Source organism: Callorhinchus milii, unplaced genomic scaffold (assembly GCF_018977255.1).
Source record: "Callorhinchus milii isolate IMCB2004 unplaced genomic scaffold, IMCB_Cmil_1.0 Scaffold24, whole genome shotgun sequence".
NCBI classification, from domain to species: domain Eukaryota; kingdom Metazoa; phylum Chordata; class Chondrichthyes; order Chimaeriformes; family Callorhinchidae; genus Callorhinchus; species Callorhinchus milii.
The window spans coordinates 3634942-3654867 of NW_024704765.1; the positions used below are offsets into that span (position 1 = coordinate 3634942).

At 44.8% G+C, this 19926-nt stretch overlaps 1 protein-coding gene across 2 annotated transcripts in view; it reads left to right on the forward strand.

Moving 5' to 3' along the window:
• LOC103181383 (eukaryotic translation initiation factor 4 gamma 3) overlaps positions 1-19926 on the forward strand; it is a 122240-nt gene that overhangs the window by 58603 nt on the left and 43711 nt on the right. The window contains exons 10-14 of one of the 2 annotated variants that reach the window (XM_007897827.2): positions 5560-5657; positions 9232-9357; positions 13279-13360; positions 15412-15450; positions 19235-19876. In XM_007897827.2, the coding sequence (XP_007896018.1) occupies positions 5560-5657; positions 9232-9357; positions 13279-13360; positions 15412-15450; positions 19235-19876 (987 nt within the window). Of the gene's footprint in view, positions 1-5559; positions 5658-9231; positions 9358-13227; positions 13361-15411; positions 15451-19234; positions 19877-19926 lie in introns of both variants that reach the window. The other variant, XM_007897830.2, reaches the window with a different exon arrangement.

The window sequence follows — 19926 nt, forward strand, 5'->3', positions numbered from 1 at the left end:
ACATTCACATCTACAGCAGGCTTTCCGTGAACAGGGAGTAGTTCCCTTGCTAACATATAATACAGAATATTTGATAGATTTATTCCTACTAAACAGTTTACAGCATATCAAAACATTATTTGTCAACATTTAAAATTTTAGTGAGCTGTTGGAGAATATGTACAAATTTCACAGGGAGGTTTTACTGGGCTTGTCATTTGCTGGCAGTGCATTTCTAGGTAGATACTGACAGCAACCTGTGTTACATGCTGTGCACACTGCAGGAACCCGGTAATTCTATTAGAACGTTGTTGACTGACAGAAAGCATGTTCACTGTTTTGTTCTATGGACACAAGGAGGGAGGAGGGAACTGACACCCTGGAACAGATTTTCAGCAGTAATGTCAGAGCGTCAGTGACATAACCAACAAGAGCAGATCCCGCCATCTGAAGTGAAGCCCGGCTTTGCAGTGGTGCACATCATTGTATAGTCCATGTGAAGTTTTATTCTGTTGTGCCATAATTACTTTGGTGTTTGTATCTGACTAGAGTAATAATTGCATTTGATATAACGCCTTATCACATGTGCTACTTCTACCACGTAACTTGAACTGCCTAACGCAACGTAGCATTTATTGTTTATGTTTGTAGTAAATTTTTAAGTTGAGGATTGATATTTAAAACACCGTGATGTTGTTTTGCACAAATACAACTTACATTTATATAGCGCCTTTCACTTCAGGCACTTAATTCTGGTTGGACCTCTGAGCTGTGGGGGTGGGGGGGGGTAGGGGAGATGACAACAACAAGATTACATTTGCATAGCGCCTTTCACGTCGGGAAGATGTCCCAAGGTGCTGGACAGCGTACAGTATTTCAGACCCGAGCTGGGGTCAGGGAGAGGGAGGGAAAGGGGGTGACTGATGGCATGGTCGAAGAGGAGGGTTTTGGAGCGGGACTCGAAGAAGGCTAATGAGGGGGCGAGGCGGAGTGATTGGGGGATGGAATTCCAGAGGATGGTGGCAGATTGGCTGAAAGCTCACCCGCCAGTGGTAGGGCGGGTGGGTCAGGGGACGTGGAGCAGGCCAGAGCTGGCTGAGCAGAGGGAGCGGACGGGTTGGTAGAGGTTTAGGAGGTCGCATAGATAGGGTGGGACGAGGCTATGGAGGGCTTTGTAGATGAGGACCAGGATCTTGAACTGGATTCTCTGAAGGATAGGGAGCCAATGGAGTCGGGCGAGAATGGAAGGATGGAGGAGATGGGGTCACAGAGTTTGGTGCGGGAGAGGACATGGGCTGCAGAGTTCTGGATTATCTCCAGCCTGTGGAGGGAGGAGTTGGGAAGGCCGACAAGCAGGATGTTTGCATTGTCGAGCCTGGAGGTGATGAAAGCATGAACAAGAGTTTGGGGGATGAGAGTGGAGGCAGAAAGATAGAGTTGGGTGTCATCCGCATACATATGGAAGTTGACCCCATGTCTGCGGATGATGTCACTAAGGGGGAGCATATAGATATTAAAGAGGAGACAAGGACAGAGCGATGGGGGACGTCAGATATGACAGTGCGGGGGCTGGAGGAGAAACCATTAGAGACAACAAAGTGGAGACAGTGAGAGATAGGATTCGATCCAGGCAAGGGCAGGTCCGCGAAGATTAAGTAAAGAGGAGAGGCGGTGTATGAGGATGGAGTGGTCGACAGTGTCGAAGGCGGCAAGGAGGCAGACGGAGCCCTGATCACTGACGTTCAGAAAGTCACTAGTGACTTTGACCAGGACTGTTTCTGTGCTATGGGCAATGCGGAAGCCGAATTGGAGGGGTTCAAAGAGGGAATGGCTAGAAAGAAAGGAGCGGAGCTGGGACTCGACGACACGTTTCAAGACCTTGGAGAGGAATGGGAGGTTAGAGATGAGGCAGTAGCTGGAGAGGAGGGATGGATCCCGGGAAGATTTTTTCAGGAAGGGGGTGATGACGGCTGTTTTTAGGGGAATGGGAACTGAACCGGTGGACGAGGAGAGATTGATGATGTCGGACAGGAGAGGGGCCAGAAAGTGGAGCTGGAAGATGAGGAGAAAGGTGGGGATGGGATCGAGGGAGCAGGTGTTGGGTTTGAGTTTGCGAACGATGGCGGTGAGGGAGGAGGGAGAGATACGATCGAAGGACCAACTGTGCTATCAATAAAGTAGATCTTGAGATGGACCTTGAACGAGGGGAGGGAGTTGGGGGGGCCTATGGGATGGAGTTCCAAAGAGCGGGGGCAGATAGGCTAAAAGCCAGTAATATTTGAATTCACTTTTTTTTTAAATGTTGGTTATATGCCAAAGAGGAAATCTCCCTGAAATGCAGAAAGTTGCCATGCTCTGGGTCTGCATTCGGGCATCGCACTTCCTGTCCTTGTGTATGTCGTGATCTTTGTAGTTCCTTGTGTGTGACATTCAGGAATGCAGCACAGAATATTGCAATTGCATGTTGCAACTCTGTGGAGCGAAAGTTATTTCACTAATTTAAATCGGCAACAGAAATTAGCTGACTCTCCTGATCCTAACAAATGAAGCATCTGTGAGAAAGTCACTGCAGTCAGTAATGGAGTAAGTTTTACTTTGTTCTGTACTCTTTGGTTTAGTGAACCACATCCTAATTCCAAATATATTTTTAAATAAGGAATTGAAATCTTTCAATACAGTTCAGATTTTTTTTATGTTTTGGAGCTATGGCTACTTAGTTTTTATTGTGAAGTTAAACCTTTTTTGGAACTGGTGTTGCAGAGGACTTTGTAAAGCTCTCAATTTGATGTAGTCTTTTAATGTGAAAGCTGCAAGTCAGTTGGCCAATTAATAGAAAATGAATGACTAAGTGTCAGCAAGAAGGGTTATGAGGGGTGAGGGGAAGGAGAGATTGGAACTGGGAAGCTATTGTTGACTAAATTCCTGTTAGCATTGGGATTTCAGGAGCTGAGGATGTGTATTGGCAGGACATCTGAATGTTCTTCGTGAGAGTAGGTGAACAGTGCTCCATTGAGAGCAAGGATCAAACAGAAATTTTCAGCACAGGAAGTCGCTTGGTCCATCAAGTCTGTGCATTGGATGGATGATGGGTGGGGGTGGGGAGAGCGATGTTAATACTACAGGTATGCAATTATTTTTTTAAAAAGTCAGCAAACCAAATTGGTGGACTTCTAGACCAGCTTTGGATGTTGAACTCAGTCTAGATTGAGCACTGCAGCACAGTATTAGGGAGACTGTAATGTTGGCAATACTGGCGTTTGGGTGAGACTTTAAGCTCCATTTTTTTCTGCTTGCTCATCAAACAGCTATTCTTGTGTGATGATTGGCAGGACACCCACGGGCTGCGTCATCACAGCCAGTCCCTGATCCTCTCCTAACATCTACACACACATTGTATCAGGAAATAATGTTTGGGAGAAGCAACCCTGGTTTCCCTCCTGACTTCTCCACTCTTCCTCGTTTGTGGATTAATTTCTAACTGCTTTGTTTCGTTTTCCTTTCTTAACTTCGTAATAATGATAATCCTTGCATTTGATAGGGCGGTTATCAGGTCTTCGAGACGCCTCAAAGCGCTTCACAGAACATACTGTAAAGTGAATTGACTATATTTTGTGGGCGAAACGCAGCAGCCAATTGCGCACAGTTATATACTGTGATTATGTTGGATGTGGGTACCTCTCTGTTATATACGTTGGTCATATCCTCATTTCTCTCCCACCCCCCTACCAAGTTTGGTGCTCAGTGAGAACGCCCGAGGGCTTCCACGTGGCAGCCAATTGCGCACAGCAGTGTCCCACAAACAGTCATGGATTGAGTGACCAAATTATTATTGTTTCATTTATTTTTCTGAAGGGACTATTACCCCTAGAAAAGCAATCCACCAAATGACTAACAACCGGCTTCCTACTTATTGCTAGGTAAACCGAGGCGTGTGGAGTAAGGAAACTTGCCCAACGTTTCAGCCTGCCCGGTAATGAAACCCGGGTCCTCTCACTAACCCGGGTAAGTAGCAACCCGAGTGTTAGTCGATTGGCAAATCGCTTTTCCGGAGGTAATAATGCCTTCAAAAAAATTATAATTTGGTTCATTCAATCCGCAACTGTTTGTGGGACACTGCTGTGGGCAATTGGCTGCCAACTTTCACCGACAAAATATACCATCAATTCACTTTGCAGTATGTTCTGTGAAGCGCTTTGAGACGTCTCGAAGACTTGATAAGTCGCTGTATCAAATGCAAGGATTATTATTATTTTGTGATGTAAATTCTCTATAGATTGGCTTTTATTTTTGTCAATTTGACCCAGTGATGAGAGTGGTACTGATTGAGCCAAGCTGATACAACAACCACATCTGTTCTCTGTGCAGTTGGCACAGTGCTTGAAATTCAGTTGAATTTGGAATACTAATAAAACGTTTTCTGTGAAAATAAAGGGATGAATAAGACTAATTCACACTTGTTTCCTGAATGCTTTTTCAAGCTGTTACATTGTTGGCTCATTGTGCAATAAGATCCTGGACAAAGGTCCTGTCGGAGTTGGGGGGTTGCTGAGCGAGCAGGGAGGAGATCGTCTAGTGCTGCCCTGTTTGGCCTAATGCCTGTGTCTGACTTTGTGGGAACATGGTGTTGAGCATCAGCCAGTCCTATGTCGGCAAGGTTTGAAGGTCATTTACTTGAAGAACAAGTTGATTTGCGTGTGTGTTGCAAATTCCTGGGTTGCATCATTCTAGGTAAATGTCTGGATGTTATTACCCTGTGTCCAGTATGGGGTACTGGCAATTTAATAATCCTTGCATTTGATAGAAATGAATCTCTGTCAAAGCGCTTCTCAGATTATTGCTGCCAAGTGTAGTGACTGCATAGATTTAGACAAATACAGCAGTCATCTTGCACACAGCCATAAGGTAACTGATTAATGTGGAGAATTGTTGCTCGTAATACCGGACAAAACCCCATTCTTTTTCCCTACTAGTGTCATGATATCTTTCGTGTCCTCCTCAAGAACATGGAAAACTCGGTTTTAACATCTCACCTGAAGAACATCAGAGGTGACAATGCAGCTCTGCACAATACTGCACAGGAGTCTCAGCTCAGGCTGAGCTTGGTGTACACGTTTCCTGATTAACTCCTTATCAGCGGTTAAAATTCAATCTTTCAAAAAAAAATCTTGCTTACTTCTGTTGCTCGTGGGTATTTAGACCTAACGTGTTGCTGCTTAGTGAGGATATTTGATGAAATGAAGCGTTTGTTAACTTGCTGCACTTTGGGTGTGTTTTGGGAATTCTAAGACGGTTACAACATGGAAAGCTGTATGTTTGGAATTGGGAGTCGCTTGGGGGAAATTCAAGCTGATGGCATTGAAGCTTTTCAGTGGCTTTTAACCATTGTGTTTCCGCACTTTAGGAATATATGGATGTTTTGTAACTGATTCAATAGCTTATTTGATGATGTTCTACTAGGAGACATTGCCTTCTTTGCCTCAGCGTCCTGTTATATATACGCAAAAATGTGAGCATGTGAAATTTGACGTTGGTTGTTGATTTGACGGCAAAATTCAATGCAAGTCTTCTTTCTCTTACCAGCACCATCCTATTATAGCCAACCTGTGTATTCCCCATCTGCACCTTTGATAGTGCCTACACAACAACCTCCGCCTCCAACCAAGAGGGAAAAGAAAACGGTACGGCAAGTCAACATGCTGCTTCCTCTCTCTATTCTTTCTACAGGGCCGGGACAGGCGCACGGGGCCGGGACAGGCGCGCGGGGCCGGGACAGGAGCACAGGATTAGCCTTATTCTTAGCTTGCAAATTGTCTTGTTGAAAAGTTCCATTCTTTGGTGACCGCATTCCTCCATTTAGCTGCTTCATTAAGTCTTGTGCAGAAAGTGTGAAAGTTTGATGGTGCAATACAAACTGCCTTGTTTTGGGGCCTGAAGTTCTGTTCTGAAAGTGTTAGCTACAGCCTACAGCTGTTCTCCTTTTACTACCAGTTTCCCCCCTCCTCCAAAATCTGGAGAGCTGTTTAAAAAGGCATATATGAGAACAGCCAGCATGCCCTTTATTCGTACTCAGTGCAGGTCCAAAGCACAGTTTCCAAGCAAAAGTTATTATCGAGCATTCCTGATGCTGATGTGAATTAATAGTAGGGATAGCGCCTCTTGTATCAGATAATTGATAGTTCTCGAGGTCCCATTTCCCGCCATGTAAACATACCAGTGCATTTGAGGACACCCACCAAATGGTCCAGTGTTCAAAATGTTGTTGTAGTGCCTTAGGTGAGCAAGTCTATCAAGAACACTCCAAACCCTTGCTCGGTGCAATCCAGTACATTGATGAATACATTGACTGGCAGTGGGTGATGGTGACAATCTTGACTTGCTCGAGAGTTTGCCCTGTTTGGACCCTTAAACAAATTTTGAACATGGAATACACATCCTGGACAAATTCCAAGATTTGACCATGTATTGCCTCTAACAAAATATAAGTGTTGTAACTACTCAAAGCACTCTTTTAAAAGCCACTGAAATCGGTGAGATTCCTCTCATTCTCAGCAGTTGTATTACGGCCTTCTTGTAGACAGATACCATAATTAGCACAACGCCTCAGACATGATTCTATTCACCAGGGTTTAGGCAGCCGCAAGAGGAGTAGTATATTGATATAAGACCCTTCACATAACCCACTTCTTCACCCAGAACAGCTTTTAGGAACTTGGCATTAATATCGCCCACCTCTACTGTCCTGCCATTAACAAGACAATGTAGTGCAGAGTCCACTTGCTTCCAACAGATTGTTCAATACCCTTGACTAGCTTTTCCAAATTTTATCCATACTATGGCCCATGGGGTCAGACGCCAACTCAGCGTAAATCTCTCTCCAGATAATAATAACACTTTTGCCTTTAATACAAAATCAAAATGGCACACAGTGATTCACAGGTAATTGTTGTGACTCTGAGGTGAGCATTTGTATACAATTTTTCACACAGCAATACTCAAGGGTATTGTCCTGCAAATGGCCATAAGTTGAATTTATCTCATGGGTCTGTCGTAGAACAGGAGGGATGCACCAGCCTAGGCTACTGCCTTTGAGTCCCTCCCATCAGATTGGCACAGACCCAGTCCTATGCTACGTGGTCACACAAGTAGCTTGATGGCCAAGATTTAAAATATAAACTGGTTTGGAACCTAGAACTATACCTGGCTACGTGAACTTAATAGCCTGTTGAACGATAGATGATAATGATTTGCTGGGAAGGAGCTCACCTCCTTCTTTCCTCCTCCCCCTCCCACCATTACCTTTGTCACCTCCCGCCTTGAGTCCCCAAACCCACTCCTTGCTGGTCTTCCCAGTTCCACCATCCAAAAGATCCAACTAATACAAAATTCTCACTGGTACCCCACCCCACACCCCCATTGGCTCCCTCTGTCCGAAAGGATCAATTTCAAAGTCCTCGCCCCCACATACAAATCCATTCACTCCCTAGGAGCTCCCGTCCTCTGTGACCTGATGGTCCTCCACCCCTCTCTTCCCCACCCTTACTTTCACTCAGCTAACTGAGGGATGCCGTCTGCTGACCTCCCCCACCCTGTGAGCCATCAGAAGCTGTTCTTTCAGCCACTCTGCTCATCTTTGGAATTTGCTGCTTCAATCCCTCCAGCTCTCCTCCTCTTTACCTTTATATCTCACCTAAAGACCCATCTCCGACCGTGCCTATGGTTGCTCCCCACCCCCATCCCTTGGTTAGTAATTGGGCATAAAGAGAGAACTATAGTAACAGAGTTCCAATTTGGAATTTCACTAAACTGTTCTTCTTTCAGCCCTCTTTGTGAAAACCTCAAGGGCTCTCCATGAGGGCAGCTTGTGCAGTGATTTGAGTGAAGGAGAAGGGAGTTTAGGAGTGGATACTCCTCCATTCTACGCTGGTACTCACAGAAATGCAGAAGTGCAAGCAATAGCTCAGAGCAGTTGTTCCTGTTATAAAGTTAATACCAAATTCCCCAGGAACTGAAGGAGAATGTTAATCCTGCAAAGCTTCTTCCGCCAATTTATTCTTTTAATCCCATTTCTCCGGCTTTTCTCCATACCGTTCAACACCTTTACTTTCCAAGTAGATGTGTTTTTTACACATTCATCCCAGTTGATGCTGCATGAATGGGGTTTATTATGAGCTGAAAGATAACTACATGTAATCTTAGATAAACCAGATTAGCTATACAGTTGAATGAACGAATGATGACGCAGTTCTATCCATTCATGGCGCACTCTTAATTATTTGGTCAGCATTATGGAGTCTCCACATCCAGGTAATTTAAGCAATCAAGCACATTCCTGGATAAATATTACACTTGTACTGGCTTTCCTGGAAATTAAAGTTCAGTTCATGAGAATGATGGATGGCAGTAGGAGCCCAGCTATAATAATAATCTTTCATTTGATATAGCTCCTTATGTCTTCGAGACATCTCAAAAGCACTTCACAGAATATACCATAAAGTGAATTGACTTAACGTTTGTGGATTGACTAAGCAGTTAATTGTGGACAGCCGCATCCCACAAACAGTCATGGATTGAGTGACCAACTTAATTTTTTTCCAAAAGACATTATAACCCCCAAAAAAGCGATCCACCAGTCGACTTAATAACTCGGTTCCAATTTACTGCTAGGTAAACAGGCATGTGGAATAAGGAAACTTGCCCGATGTTTCACGCTGCCTGGGAATCGAATCCATGCCCTCTCGCTTGCGAGGCGAGTGCTCTAACCACTAAGGTACAGGACTCCTGATTGTTGGCACACGGGAAGCCATATCATTGACTTTAAATCTACTAGGACTGATCCCCAGCTCAATTGGTAAATCCAAGTCATTGTGAAGCCTCTATAATGTAACTAATAAGTTATTTTTCTCCCTTGTTCAAACTGTGCGTACAATTTGTGTGCTTAATCTCTGCACACAGTGCTGGGACATGTGTTTTTGGTCTATTCCTTTGCCTCCACACTATCGTAATGCTGGAGGGGATTGGGATATACATAGTCGAAAGAATTGCCAAATATTTGTAATTGGTTTCAGAGCTGGTTCCTACCCAAAAGACTGCGCAGCAGTGAAAGTTTCTTCAATGTATTTGGTGACTCTCCCTTCTCACTGGGAAAGGTTTACTCTTGTGACATTGCATGTATGTGTTATGAGGAGCAGCAGTACAGCACTCGTTGCCCGTTGGCTATTCCTTTAAGCATGTCCTTCTGTTCTGTTGGTGCAGATTCGAATCCGAGACCCAAACCAGGGAGGAAAGGATATCACAGAAGAAATTATGTCAGGAGGTGGGGGAAGCAGAAACCCCACCCCTCCAGTGGTACGGCCCAGTTCCACCCCAACCCCTCCTCAGGTACCTTGCATGCCGGACATTTTCCTTTCACAAAGTCACAGTGTGTGAGACTCAGTTTTAACTAAAAGTTGTCAACCATATTTTCTTACGTGCATTTTAATTCACTCCAAAGTGCTTTTTCTAAATTATTTGCGACCTTCTATTGTCATGATTGCTTGGGCAGGACACATTCAGATAGCGTTGAGGAGCCGTGGCTGATTTTTCTTCACTCCTTCCCCCCAAAAAAAACTTTTCCAGGGATACTGAGCCCAATTTCAGCCCCAACTGTTGGCCTGAGAGTAGAAACTCAGCACTCACTTGATTCAAAACTGTGCCCATCACAATCTAATTGCCTGGCGCTAAACTAAATAATGCTTTCAAGCGATTGAGATGATTGAGTCCAAGGCAAATATCTTTATAATAAATTGAAATGTTTGATTGCACAAATTTCATAGAGGTTTGTCTACAGGTTTACTGTGTCCATAAATTTAGCGATAATGTAAAGCCAGATCAGTGTGTAAATTAGCAGCTAACTTTTTTAAAGAGGTTTTATTTCAACCTTGATTAATTACCTTGAGGTTCTTTGGAGTGTTGTACTTTGTGTTTGCGGATATTGTCCAGGTTATGTGCAATTTTGTCATATTAAAGCTTGTAACAGCTGTTTGTATCCTTCCAGTCGGTTCCATGCCAAACGTGGCCTTTATAGAATAAATCTGGTTACAAGACATCAAATCATCAAATTACAAATGTCATCCCAAATGGGATATAAGTTCTCAATGCAAACACTTGTTGAGTTTTAGTGCTAATCAGAGCTCCCACATTGGTTGGGTGTGTTTTCTTTAGAAAGCCCCGTAGTTTTTTGATTCTGTTCCAAGCCGCAATGGATTTGAAATTTTGCAGGAGCAAAGCTTTCTGAACTGTGTGCTTACACATCTCGTTTCAAGTGTTGTCTGTGTGTCGTGTTGTATTGAACTGTAACCGCTCGTCTGTCTTCTAACGTTGTGTGCACTGGATTGTGTTCCCTCTAAGTTATAGGAATCAGTTTTTCTTCATATAAAAAGTTGTATAATTTTCCATATACAACACAATAATAAAAACACCCTAAATTCTGAAGAAGAATCTCAAAACATAATATATATATATATACGCACACAGAGAGTTATTTTAATGAGAAAGAGAGATGCTCAGGAGTGGAATGTCCAGACCACACGGCTAAAGTTGAAAGCAACACATTGACAGTACCTATAATGGGGTCCAAGCAAGGAAGTCGTAAGGTGCTTAACACATCAAGAGGGAAGGTGAGAAATGCCCTTGAAGTTTGAGAGTAAGCCTGTAAACGCTCCACATCTGCCAGCGAGAGCCCAAACTATACCAATTTAGGCTTAAACCCAGACCACCTGATCTGCTCGTCAGAAGTGGACCTGTTTTTTTTCAAAACATTTTAAACATTTGGTATAAGTGACTTTGAAAAGATCACCTTCCATGTCAGGATTGAAGAGTATTTGGAGGGCTTTCTATTGAACTTCAAACCCACAAAACACTTCTTGCCATTTTGGTAGATGTAAATTATAGATAGAAAACTTCCGTTTAATTTAGCCTGTGGGGTGTTAACACCTCATCGTGGTCGGCTCGCCTGCATTTATACCTCCTCAGTTTGGCGTTTCCTCCCTAACACATTCCTTCAGCAGGAATTTGGGCCTCAGATGTTTTTAGTGTTGCTCCATAACAATAAGGGGAGTGAATGCACTTGTATGCAAAGCTGGCTCTAACCTTTTGTTGAAGTGCTCCACCTGCAGTCTGGTACAGAAGCAAAGCCCTTGACTGAATGAAGTCAATATCAGTTGCACTGTGCAACGACTGCCTTAGTTATGTGTTCAGTTCTGTACTGTACTGTGCAGCTAAAGCCAGCTCTGAGATTCCCCACCCCAACCCCCGCTCTGTATCCATTCCTGTTCTTGGCTAATTTTCATATCTCCTCCTTAAGGAATAATTTGCTTCATTTAGTTTTAAATTCTAAAATATTCTCATTTCCCCGTAGTGGGAAGCGCAGAGTTACTGTTTTCTATTTAAAAAAACATTGTTGCTTATCTCCGTGCCCATCAGCCTCCTTTCCCGATCAACAAGAACTCTAAACCTGATTGTATCATGTCTGTTACAACAGACATTGTATTTGTATAGCTCCTTTCACGTCGGGGGGATGTCTCAATGCGCTGAACAATCAGTATTTCGGACCCGGGGTCGGGGAGGGTTTAGGGGCGGGGGGGAAGGAGGGTGATCGAAAGCACGGTCAAAGAGGAGGGTCTTGAAAGTGGCGAGGGAGGGGCGAGGCAGAGGGACTGCTGGATGGAGTTCCAGACAGTGGAGGCAGAGTGGCAGAAGGACGCCCGCCAATGGTGGGTGAGGTGGTGAGTGTGAAGCAGGCCGGAGGCCGCTAAGCGGAGGGAGCGGGCAGGATGGTAGGGGGTTAGGAGGTTGCAGAGTTAGGGGGGAGTGAGGCCATGGACCGCTTTGAAAGTGAGGACCAGGATCTTGAACTGTATCCTCTGTGTGATGGAAAGCCAGTGGAGTTGGGCGAGGATGGGGGTGATAGGGTCGCGGAGCCTGATTCAGGAGAGATCATGGGCTGCAGAGTTCTGGATGATTTGCAGCCTATGAATGGAGGAATCGGGGAGGCCGACAAGCAGGGAGTTTGCGTAGCCAAGCCTGGATATTATTAATGAGCCTGAATATATGAGGATCTCGGCGGCCTGTGGTGTGAGGCAGTGGCGGACCCGGGAGATGCTGCACGGATGTGCGGGATGAAGGACAGTTAAGGGTCGAACAGGACGCCGAAGTTCCTTATTGGCTCCATGAGGTGTAGAGTGCATCTATGGAGGATGAGGTACCCTCATCCATGAGGATGAGTGCCCGAGGTACGGAGGCGCTGGCGGGAGCCAAGCAGGAGGGCTTCGGTCTTGTTGACATTCAACTGCAGGAAGTTAGCTTTCATCCAGGACTTTATGTCCGACAGACAATTAATGCTCAGTGGGAAGAGCTATTGCACTTAACGCAAACTGAGCTGTAGTAATTCTTCATGTGCAGGTTTAGGTCCACGTAATCAATCCAAAATAGACCGATTCCATGATTTCCAACACTGTAAAGCTCAACAATCTACAGCCAGCTCAAAGCTCTTAAGCTGAGAGCTTTGCTTGATTGTCTGTTTGTGTCCTGTATCTCAGTGGTTAGAGAACTCATCTCGCAAGCGAGAGACCTGGGGTTGATTCCTGGCAAGCCAAAACCCTGGGCAAGTTTCCTTATTCCACCCACTGATAATAATTCCTCAAGAAATAATAAATTGGTCACTTCAATTCACGTCTGTTTGTGGGACATTGCTGTGCGGAATTGGCTGCCATGTTTCGTCCACAAATATACAGTCAATTTATTTTATAATATATTCTGTGAAACTCTTTGAGACGTCTAGAAGATGTGAGCAGTGCTATATCAAATGCAAGGATTATTATATTTTAAGCTCTCAGTTCTAGTGCTTTGCACTATAACTTCCTAATTAGGTCTTAGATCAATAGCAAACAGTCAATAAATAGCCACCTGATTCAGAATTTCTAGAGGTTATTGAATAATGGAATCATAAATTTTATCTAGAATCTCCCCATCTTGAGTAACTAAAATTGATTCTTAAAGGGAACACTGAGCACACAGCAATACAGGTCTGTCAGTTGTCCTTTCTTGCTGTTAATAGTAATCCTGTTTTCTTTTCCTTCTCAATCCTGCTTACTCCATCTTCTTGGTTTTGCTTTTTATTTTTTCTCTTGAACTTGTTGGCCGCCCGTGGGATTTCACGGGGAACATCTGGGCCGCTCCCTCACCCTCTCTGTTGCGTGTTCCATGTGCTAGTTTCTATGTCCGCACCCTCATTATCCTCACCTGTTGTACCTCAAATCCCAGCAGCTGCCCAGTCAGATGGCAGATCACACTCCAGCATTTGGAGCCGGGGAGAACCTGCAGCCCAGTGTGGACTTCAAGCCAGGTTCGTTGGGCTCTTTGGTATGTTGTTGGAAAAATAATCTTTTCGTTTGATATAGTGCGGAGAATGTTGAAACATTTCGAAGCACCCACTGTCCAGTGTAGTGACTAAGTATTTGTAGGCGTAAACATCAGCCAACACACCCTGCAAGCTCCCAACTCTCCTGCCCAATTTATCAGTGGACAATGGAAGAAACTACAGGATCGCATGTGATGTGTTTGAAGAATTCAGTACATCCAAAATACTCCCCTGGAGAGTCAACACTTTTTCGACTTGATAAAGCAAACAAGCCGTTTATCACATTGTACAATATGGGTCACAAAGGGTGAAATGTATTCATTTTTTAGATTGAGTCTTGAACTGAAGAATGTTTTTCTTTCTCTTCCCTTCCCTTCTCCTGCCTTCTGGAGGTGCAGTTTTGCAGGCACCTCCTGTTGCCCTCCTGTACCAAGGAGTCAGCCAGCTATTTGACCCCAATGGATACTGGATAGTGATCAAGACCCCTAGAAAACTTTTCTGTTCCCCATTCCCTCACCTGGGTTCAGTTAAGCCTCTCACTTATGCGTCAGCTGAGTTCACTTAACTGAATTTGAAGCTGCAACTTTCTGCTTTTTTTGTTCCAGCTACTCAAAGGACTTCTATATTTATATAGCGCCCGTCACGCAATGTACTGTCCCAAAGTGTTTGACAGTACAGAGCACAAATCCGAGCTGGGGGGGAATAAACCTACTGAACCCTTGGGAACGCGGATGGACCAGGTGTTTTTTNAAATAATCACTTTTAGGTGTTGGACTTTGCTGTGGTTAAGAGCTGTGGCATGTATGTACAAACACAGTCACTACTTTTGATGGTAATCATTTGCTAGGTCCTTTCGAGGATTTTTGATATGAAAGTGCTATAATAATACACAAATGCCTTCGTTACTCTCATCATTCTACATCTCATTAACCGGCAGGTAATAGCCTGTATTGTTGTGTACAGTAAAGGTACAGATTTCTATTTGATCTACAAAGTACTCACAATTTCCTTTCTTGAGGTTACTTCCAGAAGCTTGAAAGCTAATTCTATTGCCTAGTTAATAGGGCCCAGAGCAGAATCCAATCTGAAACCTTCTGGTCTGTTCAGTTTTCTGCAATATCAGGCAGAACCTTCACAAGGTTACCTGACAGCCACGTATAACCATATAATCTTCTGTAAATAGAATGTATCCATTAATGGTGATTAAAAAGTGAAATGAACTTCACCTGATGACAACAGGTAAGGCATGACATTGGTTTTGTTCAGTTATTAACACTGCAGATTAGATTGTGTGCTATTCAACATTATTCACCCCCAGAGACATGGGTGATTTTCTTTCCCCAGAGGTGTGGCTTATTTTTGGTCTTAACTCCATATGGACTTTCTCCTTATTATTTATTGTTACTGGCGTTGTTTTTGTTATTGTTACTATATTGTTAATCATTATTATTGTTATTATTTATTGTTATTATTATCCACTGGACTTGATTAGTTTATACCACAATTGCTGCAGCTTCACAAATTCTGGGAAATTAATATACTCAGTGGAGTTATCCCTTCAAAGAAAAAAATATGGTCACTCAATCCAGTGGGACACTGCTGTGCGCAATTGGCTGCCACGTCTCACCCACAAAATAAAGAGTCAGTTCACTTTACAGTATATTCTGTGAAGCGCTTTGAGACGTCTTGAAGATGTGATAAGGCCCTATAATCAAATGCAAGGATTATTATTATTATTTTCTCTGCAGTGTTCTGTGCACAGTGTCATGTATATAAAATGAACAGCTTGTCTTAAAAGCTCGTTCTACTGGTGAGATTGATGTAGCTGTGGAACTATAAAGATAAGCTGAGCAGAATGATGCCCAGCTTAGTGAGAAATCCCACTGATTAAATTGGAGACATTTTAGATATTTTTAAGTATTCTGGGCAAATGTAAAATGGATTTTTCAATACAGAAAACGGTCAAATAGCAGATGTGATTGCATAACGTTCAAGCAAAGTTTGTTGGTGCATGACTTGTTTCTGTTTTGTTTCAGTGGGACGGACTGAAGCTGATTTTATAAAGCTGAAAGCAGGTATGGGGCACTCCTAGCTTAAAGAAATAGTAAAGATTAAATGTGTGATACTGTTTAAAAGTCAGAAATTTCTCATTTCATAAGCACTTTCAGCCACAAATGAGGCTCCATCCACTAATGGTATAACACGCTGAGTGGGGGAACTCCATTCAGGAAGGAAATCAGACATAATAGGAATGAGGAACCCGGAGTTTTATTATTGATGTTCGGCACTGAAGGCATTCGCAGAATCATAGAATTATACAGGACACAAAGAGGCCTCGGCCCATCGTGTCTGTGCCGGCTCTTTGAAAAGAGCTTCTAAATCAAACTCACTTCCCCGCGCTCTCCCCATAGCCCTGCAAACTTGTTCTCCCCACATAATTATCTACTTCTGTCTTAACAGTTGTTATCGAATCGGCTTCCCCCAGCCTTTCAGGCAATGCATTCCAGATCTCAACAACTCGCTGTGTGAAAAAAATTCTCCTCACTTCCCCTCTTCCTTTTAACAACTATTTTAAATCTGTGTCCTCGAGTTACCGACCCACCCACCAGTGGAAATAATTTCTCCTTGTTCACTCTTCTCGAATCCCCTCATAATTTTGAAAACTTCTATTAAGTCTCCTCTTAATCTTCTCTGCTCCAAGGAGAATAACCCTAGCTTCTCTACCTCTCCTGATAACTGAAGGCCCTCATTCTTGGTCCCATCCTGGTCAATCTCCTTTGCTCCAGTGCCTTGACAATCTTCCTAAAGTGTGGGGCCCAGAACTGAACATGGTCTCCAGCTGAGGCCTTCACAATGTTTTATAAAGGTTCATCATAACTTCCTGACTTTTGTATTCTATGCCCCTATTTATAAAGCCTCATATCCCGTATGCTTTTTTAACAGCTTTATCTCCCTGTCCGGCCACCTTCAAAGATTTACTTATATGAACCCCAGGGCTCTCTGTTCCTTCACCCCCTTTAAGATTGTACCATCAGCTTATATTGCCACTCATTCTTCCTCACAAAATGAATCACTTTGCATTTCTCCACATTAAACTTCATCTGCTGCATGTCTGCCCGTTTTACCAGTCTGTCTATGTCCTCTTGCAGTCTGCTACTATCCTCCACTGTTTGATACTTTTTCTAACTTAATATCATCTGCAAACTTGGGAATTGTACTTCCTATACCCAAGTCCAGGTCATTTATATAGATCAGAAACAGCAGTGGTCCCAATGTGGTCCCTGGGGACACCACTGCACACTTCCCTCCACTCAGAAAAACAACCGTTCACTACCACTCTCTGCTTTCTGTCTCACAGCCAGTTCTTATCCATGCTGCTACTGTCCCTTTAATACCATGGGCTTCTATTTTGTTACAAATCTCTTTATCAAATGCCTTTTGAAAATCCATATAAACTACATCAACTGCACTACCTTCATCCAGTTAGAAAACAACAACAACAAAATGACATGTCTATATGCCCGTCTCCGCCAATACCTCTCCCCAACAGCTGCTGAAACCCTGCCTTTGTCACCTCTCAGCTGGACTATAATGCCCCCCTCGCCGGTCTCCCATCCACTATCATCCATAAAATCCAAATCATTCAAAACTCTGCCATCCACATTCTCGCCCCCATGAAACTCCGTTCCCCAATCACCCCAATCCTTGTCAGACTGTATCCCAGAGAGGATCGACTTCAAGATCCTCACCCTTGTATTCAAGTCCCTGCACTCCTCTGCACCCCCCTACCTCTGACCTCTCTCCTCACAACAGTACCCGTTGCCTTCGTTCCTCCGGGTCTGACCTCCACCCTCGGCCACTATGCCCCGAGGCTCTGGAACTCCCTTCCTCACTCCCCCTGTCTCGCTCCCTCCCTTCCCATTTTCAGGTCTCTGCTGAAGACCTTTCTTTTCGACCGCGCCTTTGGTCACCTTCCTCCGCCTCCCCCTGGCTCCTCCCCCTCCCCCTGGCTTGGTCCTGGGATCCGTTACTGTAAAGCGCTCTGAGATGCCGTCCGGCGTGGAGGGCTCTATATAAATCCAAGTTGTTGTTGATGTTGTTATAGCACCTTTCACGTTGGGAGGATGTCCCAAGGCGTTGAACAGTCAGAGTTTGGGACCCAAGCTGGGAGTCAGGATTCAAGAGAGTGGGGGCGGGAGGGGGTGTAGGTTGATCAAAAGCAAGGTCGAAGAGGAAGGTCTTGAGATGGGTTTTAAAGGAGGCAAGGGAGGGGGTGAGGTGGAGGGACTCCTGGATGGAGTTCCAGAAGTTGGGGACAGAGTAGGAAAGGAAGTAAGTTTCTTTTTCAGGTAGAGGGTTATTATAACGTGTCTTGCTGTAAGTGAGGCAGTAAACATTACAAACGTTACAAAGGAAATTGGTTCAGTATTTGAAGAGGGAGAATATAAAAAGGTGCAAACAAAGCAGGGAATTGGAATCCTTGTGGTTAGCTCCAGTGGAGGAGCTATTACAACACAATACAAAATTAAATTTGTACTGCACCTTCCACATCGGGAGGACGTACCAAGGCGCTGGTTAGTCAGGGATTTGAACCTGAGCTGGGGGTCAGGATCGGGGAGGGTGGCTGAAGGCGCAGTCGAAGAGGAGGGTTTTGAGACACGCCTTGAAGGAGGCAAGGGAGCAAGGCGAAGGGAATGTGGGATGGCATTCCATAGGGTGGCGACAGAAAGGCTGAAGGCCTGACCGCCGATTGGGGTTGGTAGGTGGGGGGTCCAGGCGGGGAACATGGAGCAGGCCACAGCATGCTGATCAAAGGGAGCGGACAGATCGATATGGGGTTAGCAGATCGTAGAGGTAGAGAGGGGTGAGGCCATCGAGGGCCTTGAAGGTGAGGACAAGGATTTTGTACACTATCCTCTGGGGGCGATGTGGAGCCAGTGGAGCCAGGTGAGGATGGGGATGATTGGGGTCAAGGAGCCTGGTACGGGAGAGGACACAAGCTGCAGAGGTCTGGATGATCCGCAGCTTGTGGAGGGAAGAGTTGGGGAGGCCAACAAGCAGGGAGTTGGCGTAGTCGAGTCTAGATGTGATGAATGCGTACATGAGGGTTTCATCGGCTTTAGGTTCTGGACTGGCTTAGAAAGGTGGAGGGTCCAACCATGGATGGTGATGCTGTCAGCGCCTGAGGTGAAGAGCCGCTGACTGGTGCCAATCAGGAGAGCCTCGGTCTTGTCGTTAAACAAGAAAGTTAGCACTCATCCAGGACTTGATGTCTGACAGACATTCTGTCAGGACAGCAGTGGGTCCTGGAGTCAAGGGTGGAGGCAGAGAGATAGAGTTGGGTCTCATCTGCATACATGTGGAAGTTGACCTCGTGTCTGCAGATGATGTCACCAAAAGGGAGCATATACATTTTGAAGAGGAGGGGACCAAGCACAGAGCCCTGAGGAACATTGCATGAGACGGTGCGGGGGCTAGAGGGGAAGCTGTTTGTGCAGATGAAGTGGAGACTGTGTGAGAGATAGGATCTGAACTACGCAACAACAGAACCATGAAGGTGAGAGGAGAGGTGGTGGAGGAGGATTGAGTGATCAACAGTGTCGAAGGCAGCAGAGAGGCTATTATCATCAGTGAAATACAGTGGAGAAAGAGCAATGAATTAGAATTAGAATTAAAGTAATTAACTCCAGGGGTAAGAGTGTACTGCTTCATTTGTAGGCAAGTTGGCCTGACTGCATTTCTGTAATTGCACCTTTGTATTTTGCATTTCCTTATGGTGCTGAATACAAATTACCATTGTTGCAGACATGTATGCATTTCCCATGGCTACAGCTACTAATGGGTGTTGCTTTTTGACAGATGAGAAACCAAAGCAGGAAGCAGTGGTGAAAAGCACGTCACCAGGCATCCGGGAGGAAGAAGTCATAGAAAAGAAAGAGACAGAAGAGGAACCTCCTGACTTTGCCCCCTTGGAGACCGAGGAGACTTCTGCTCCCAGTGACTCTGTGTTCCCAGCCTCCGATTCCACTGATGAGACAGCCCCATCTCTTCCCAAAGAGGAGGAGGAATCTGCCCCCAACTTAGTTTTGCATCCAGAAATTGACGATAGCAGTGAAAAAGAGCAAGTGGACACAGATCTGCCTGAGGAAGTACTTGTCTCCCCAGAGGCTGTCACCAATACGGATGTGAATGGCATTGAGGAGAGGGAGGTGTCGGTTAGCCCCTTGGAAAGTATAGCCCAGGAACTGCCTCCATCACCCACTGAGGGGGAGGTTGCCGAGCACCGGACAGAGGCTGGGGTAGAGTCGCCACCTTCCCTTGCCGATACAGACTTATCTCCACAAGAGGCCATGGAGGCGGATGATGGTAAGAGCACTTCTGTCAGCGATGCCCAGGAAGAAGAGGTGCAGGACAAAGAGTCTGCTGAAGTGGAGGAGAAAGAGGTAGATGAAAATGAATCTCAACACTTGAACTCCAGAAAAAGCCCCGAGCCTGTACCTGGTAGGTTCACCATGAATAGGAAGAGAGCTTTTTGTCAAATGTCACAACTT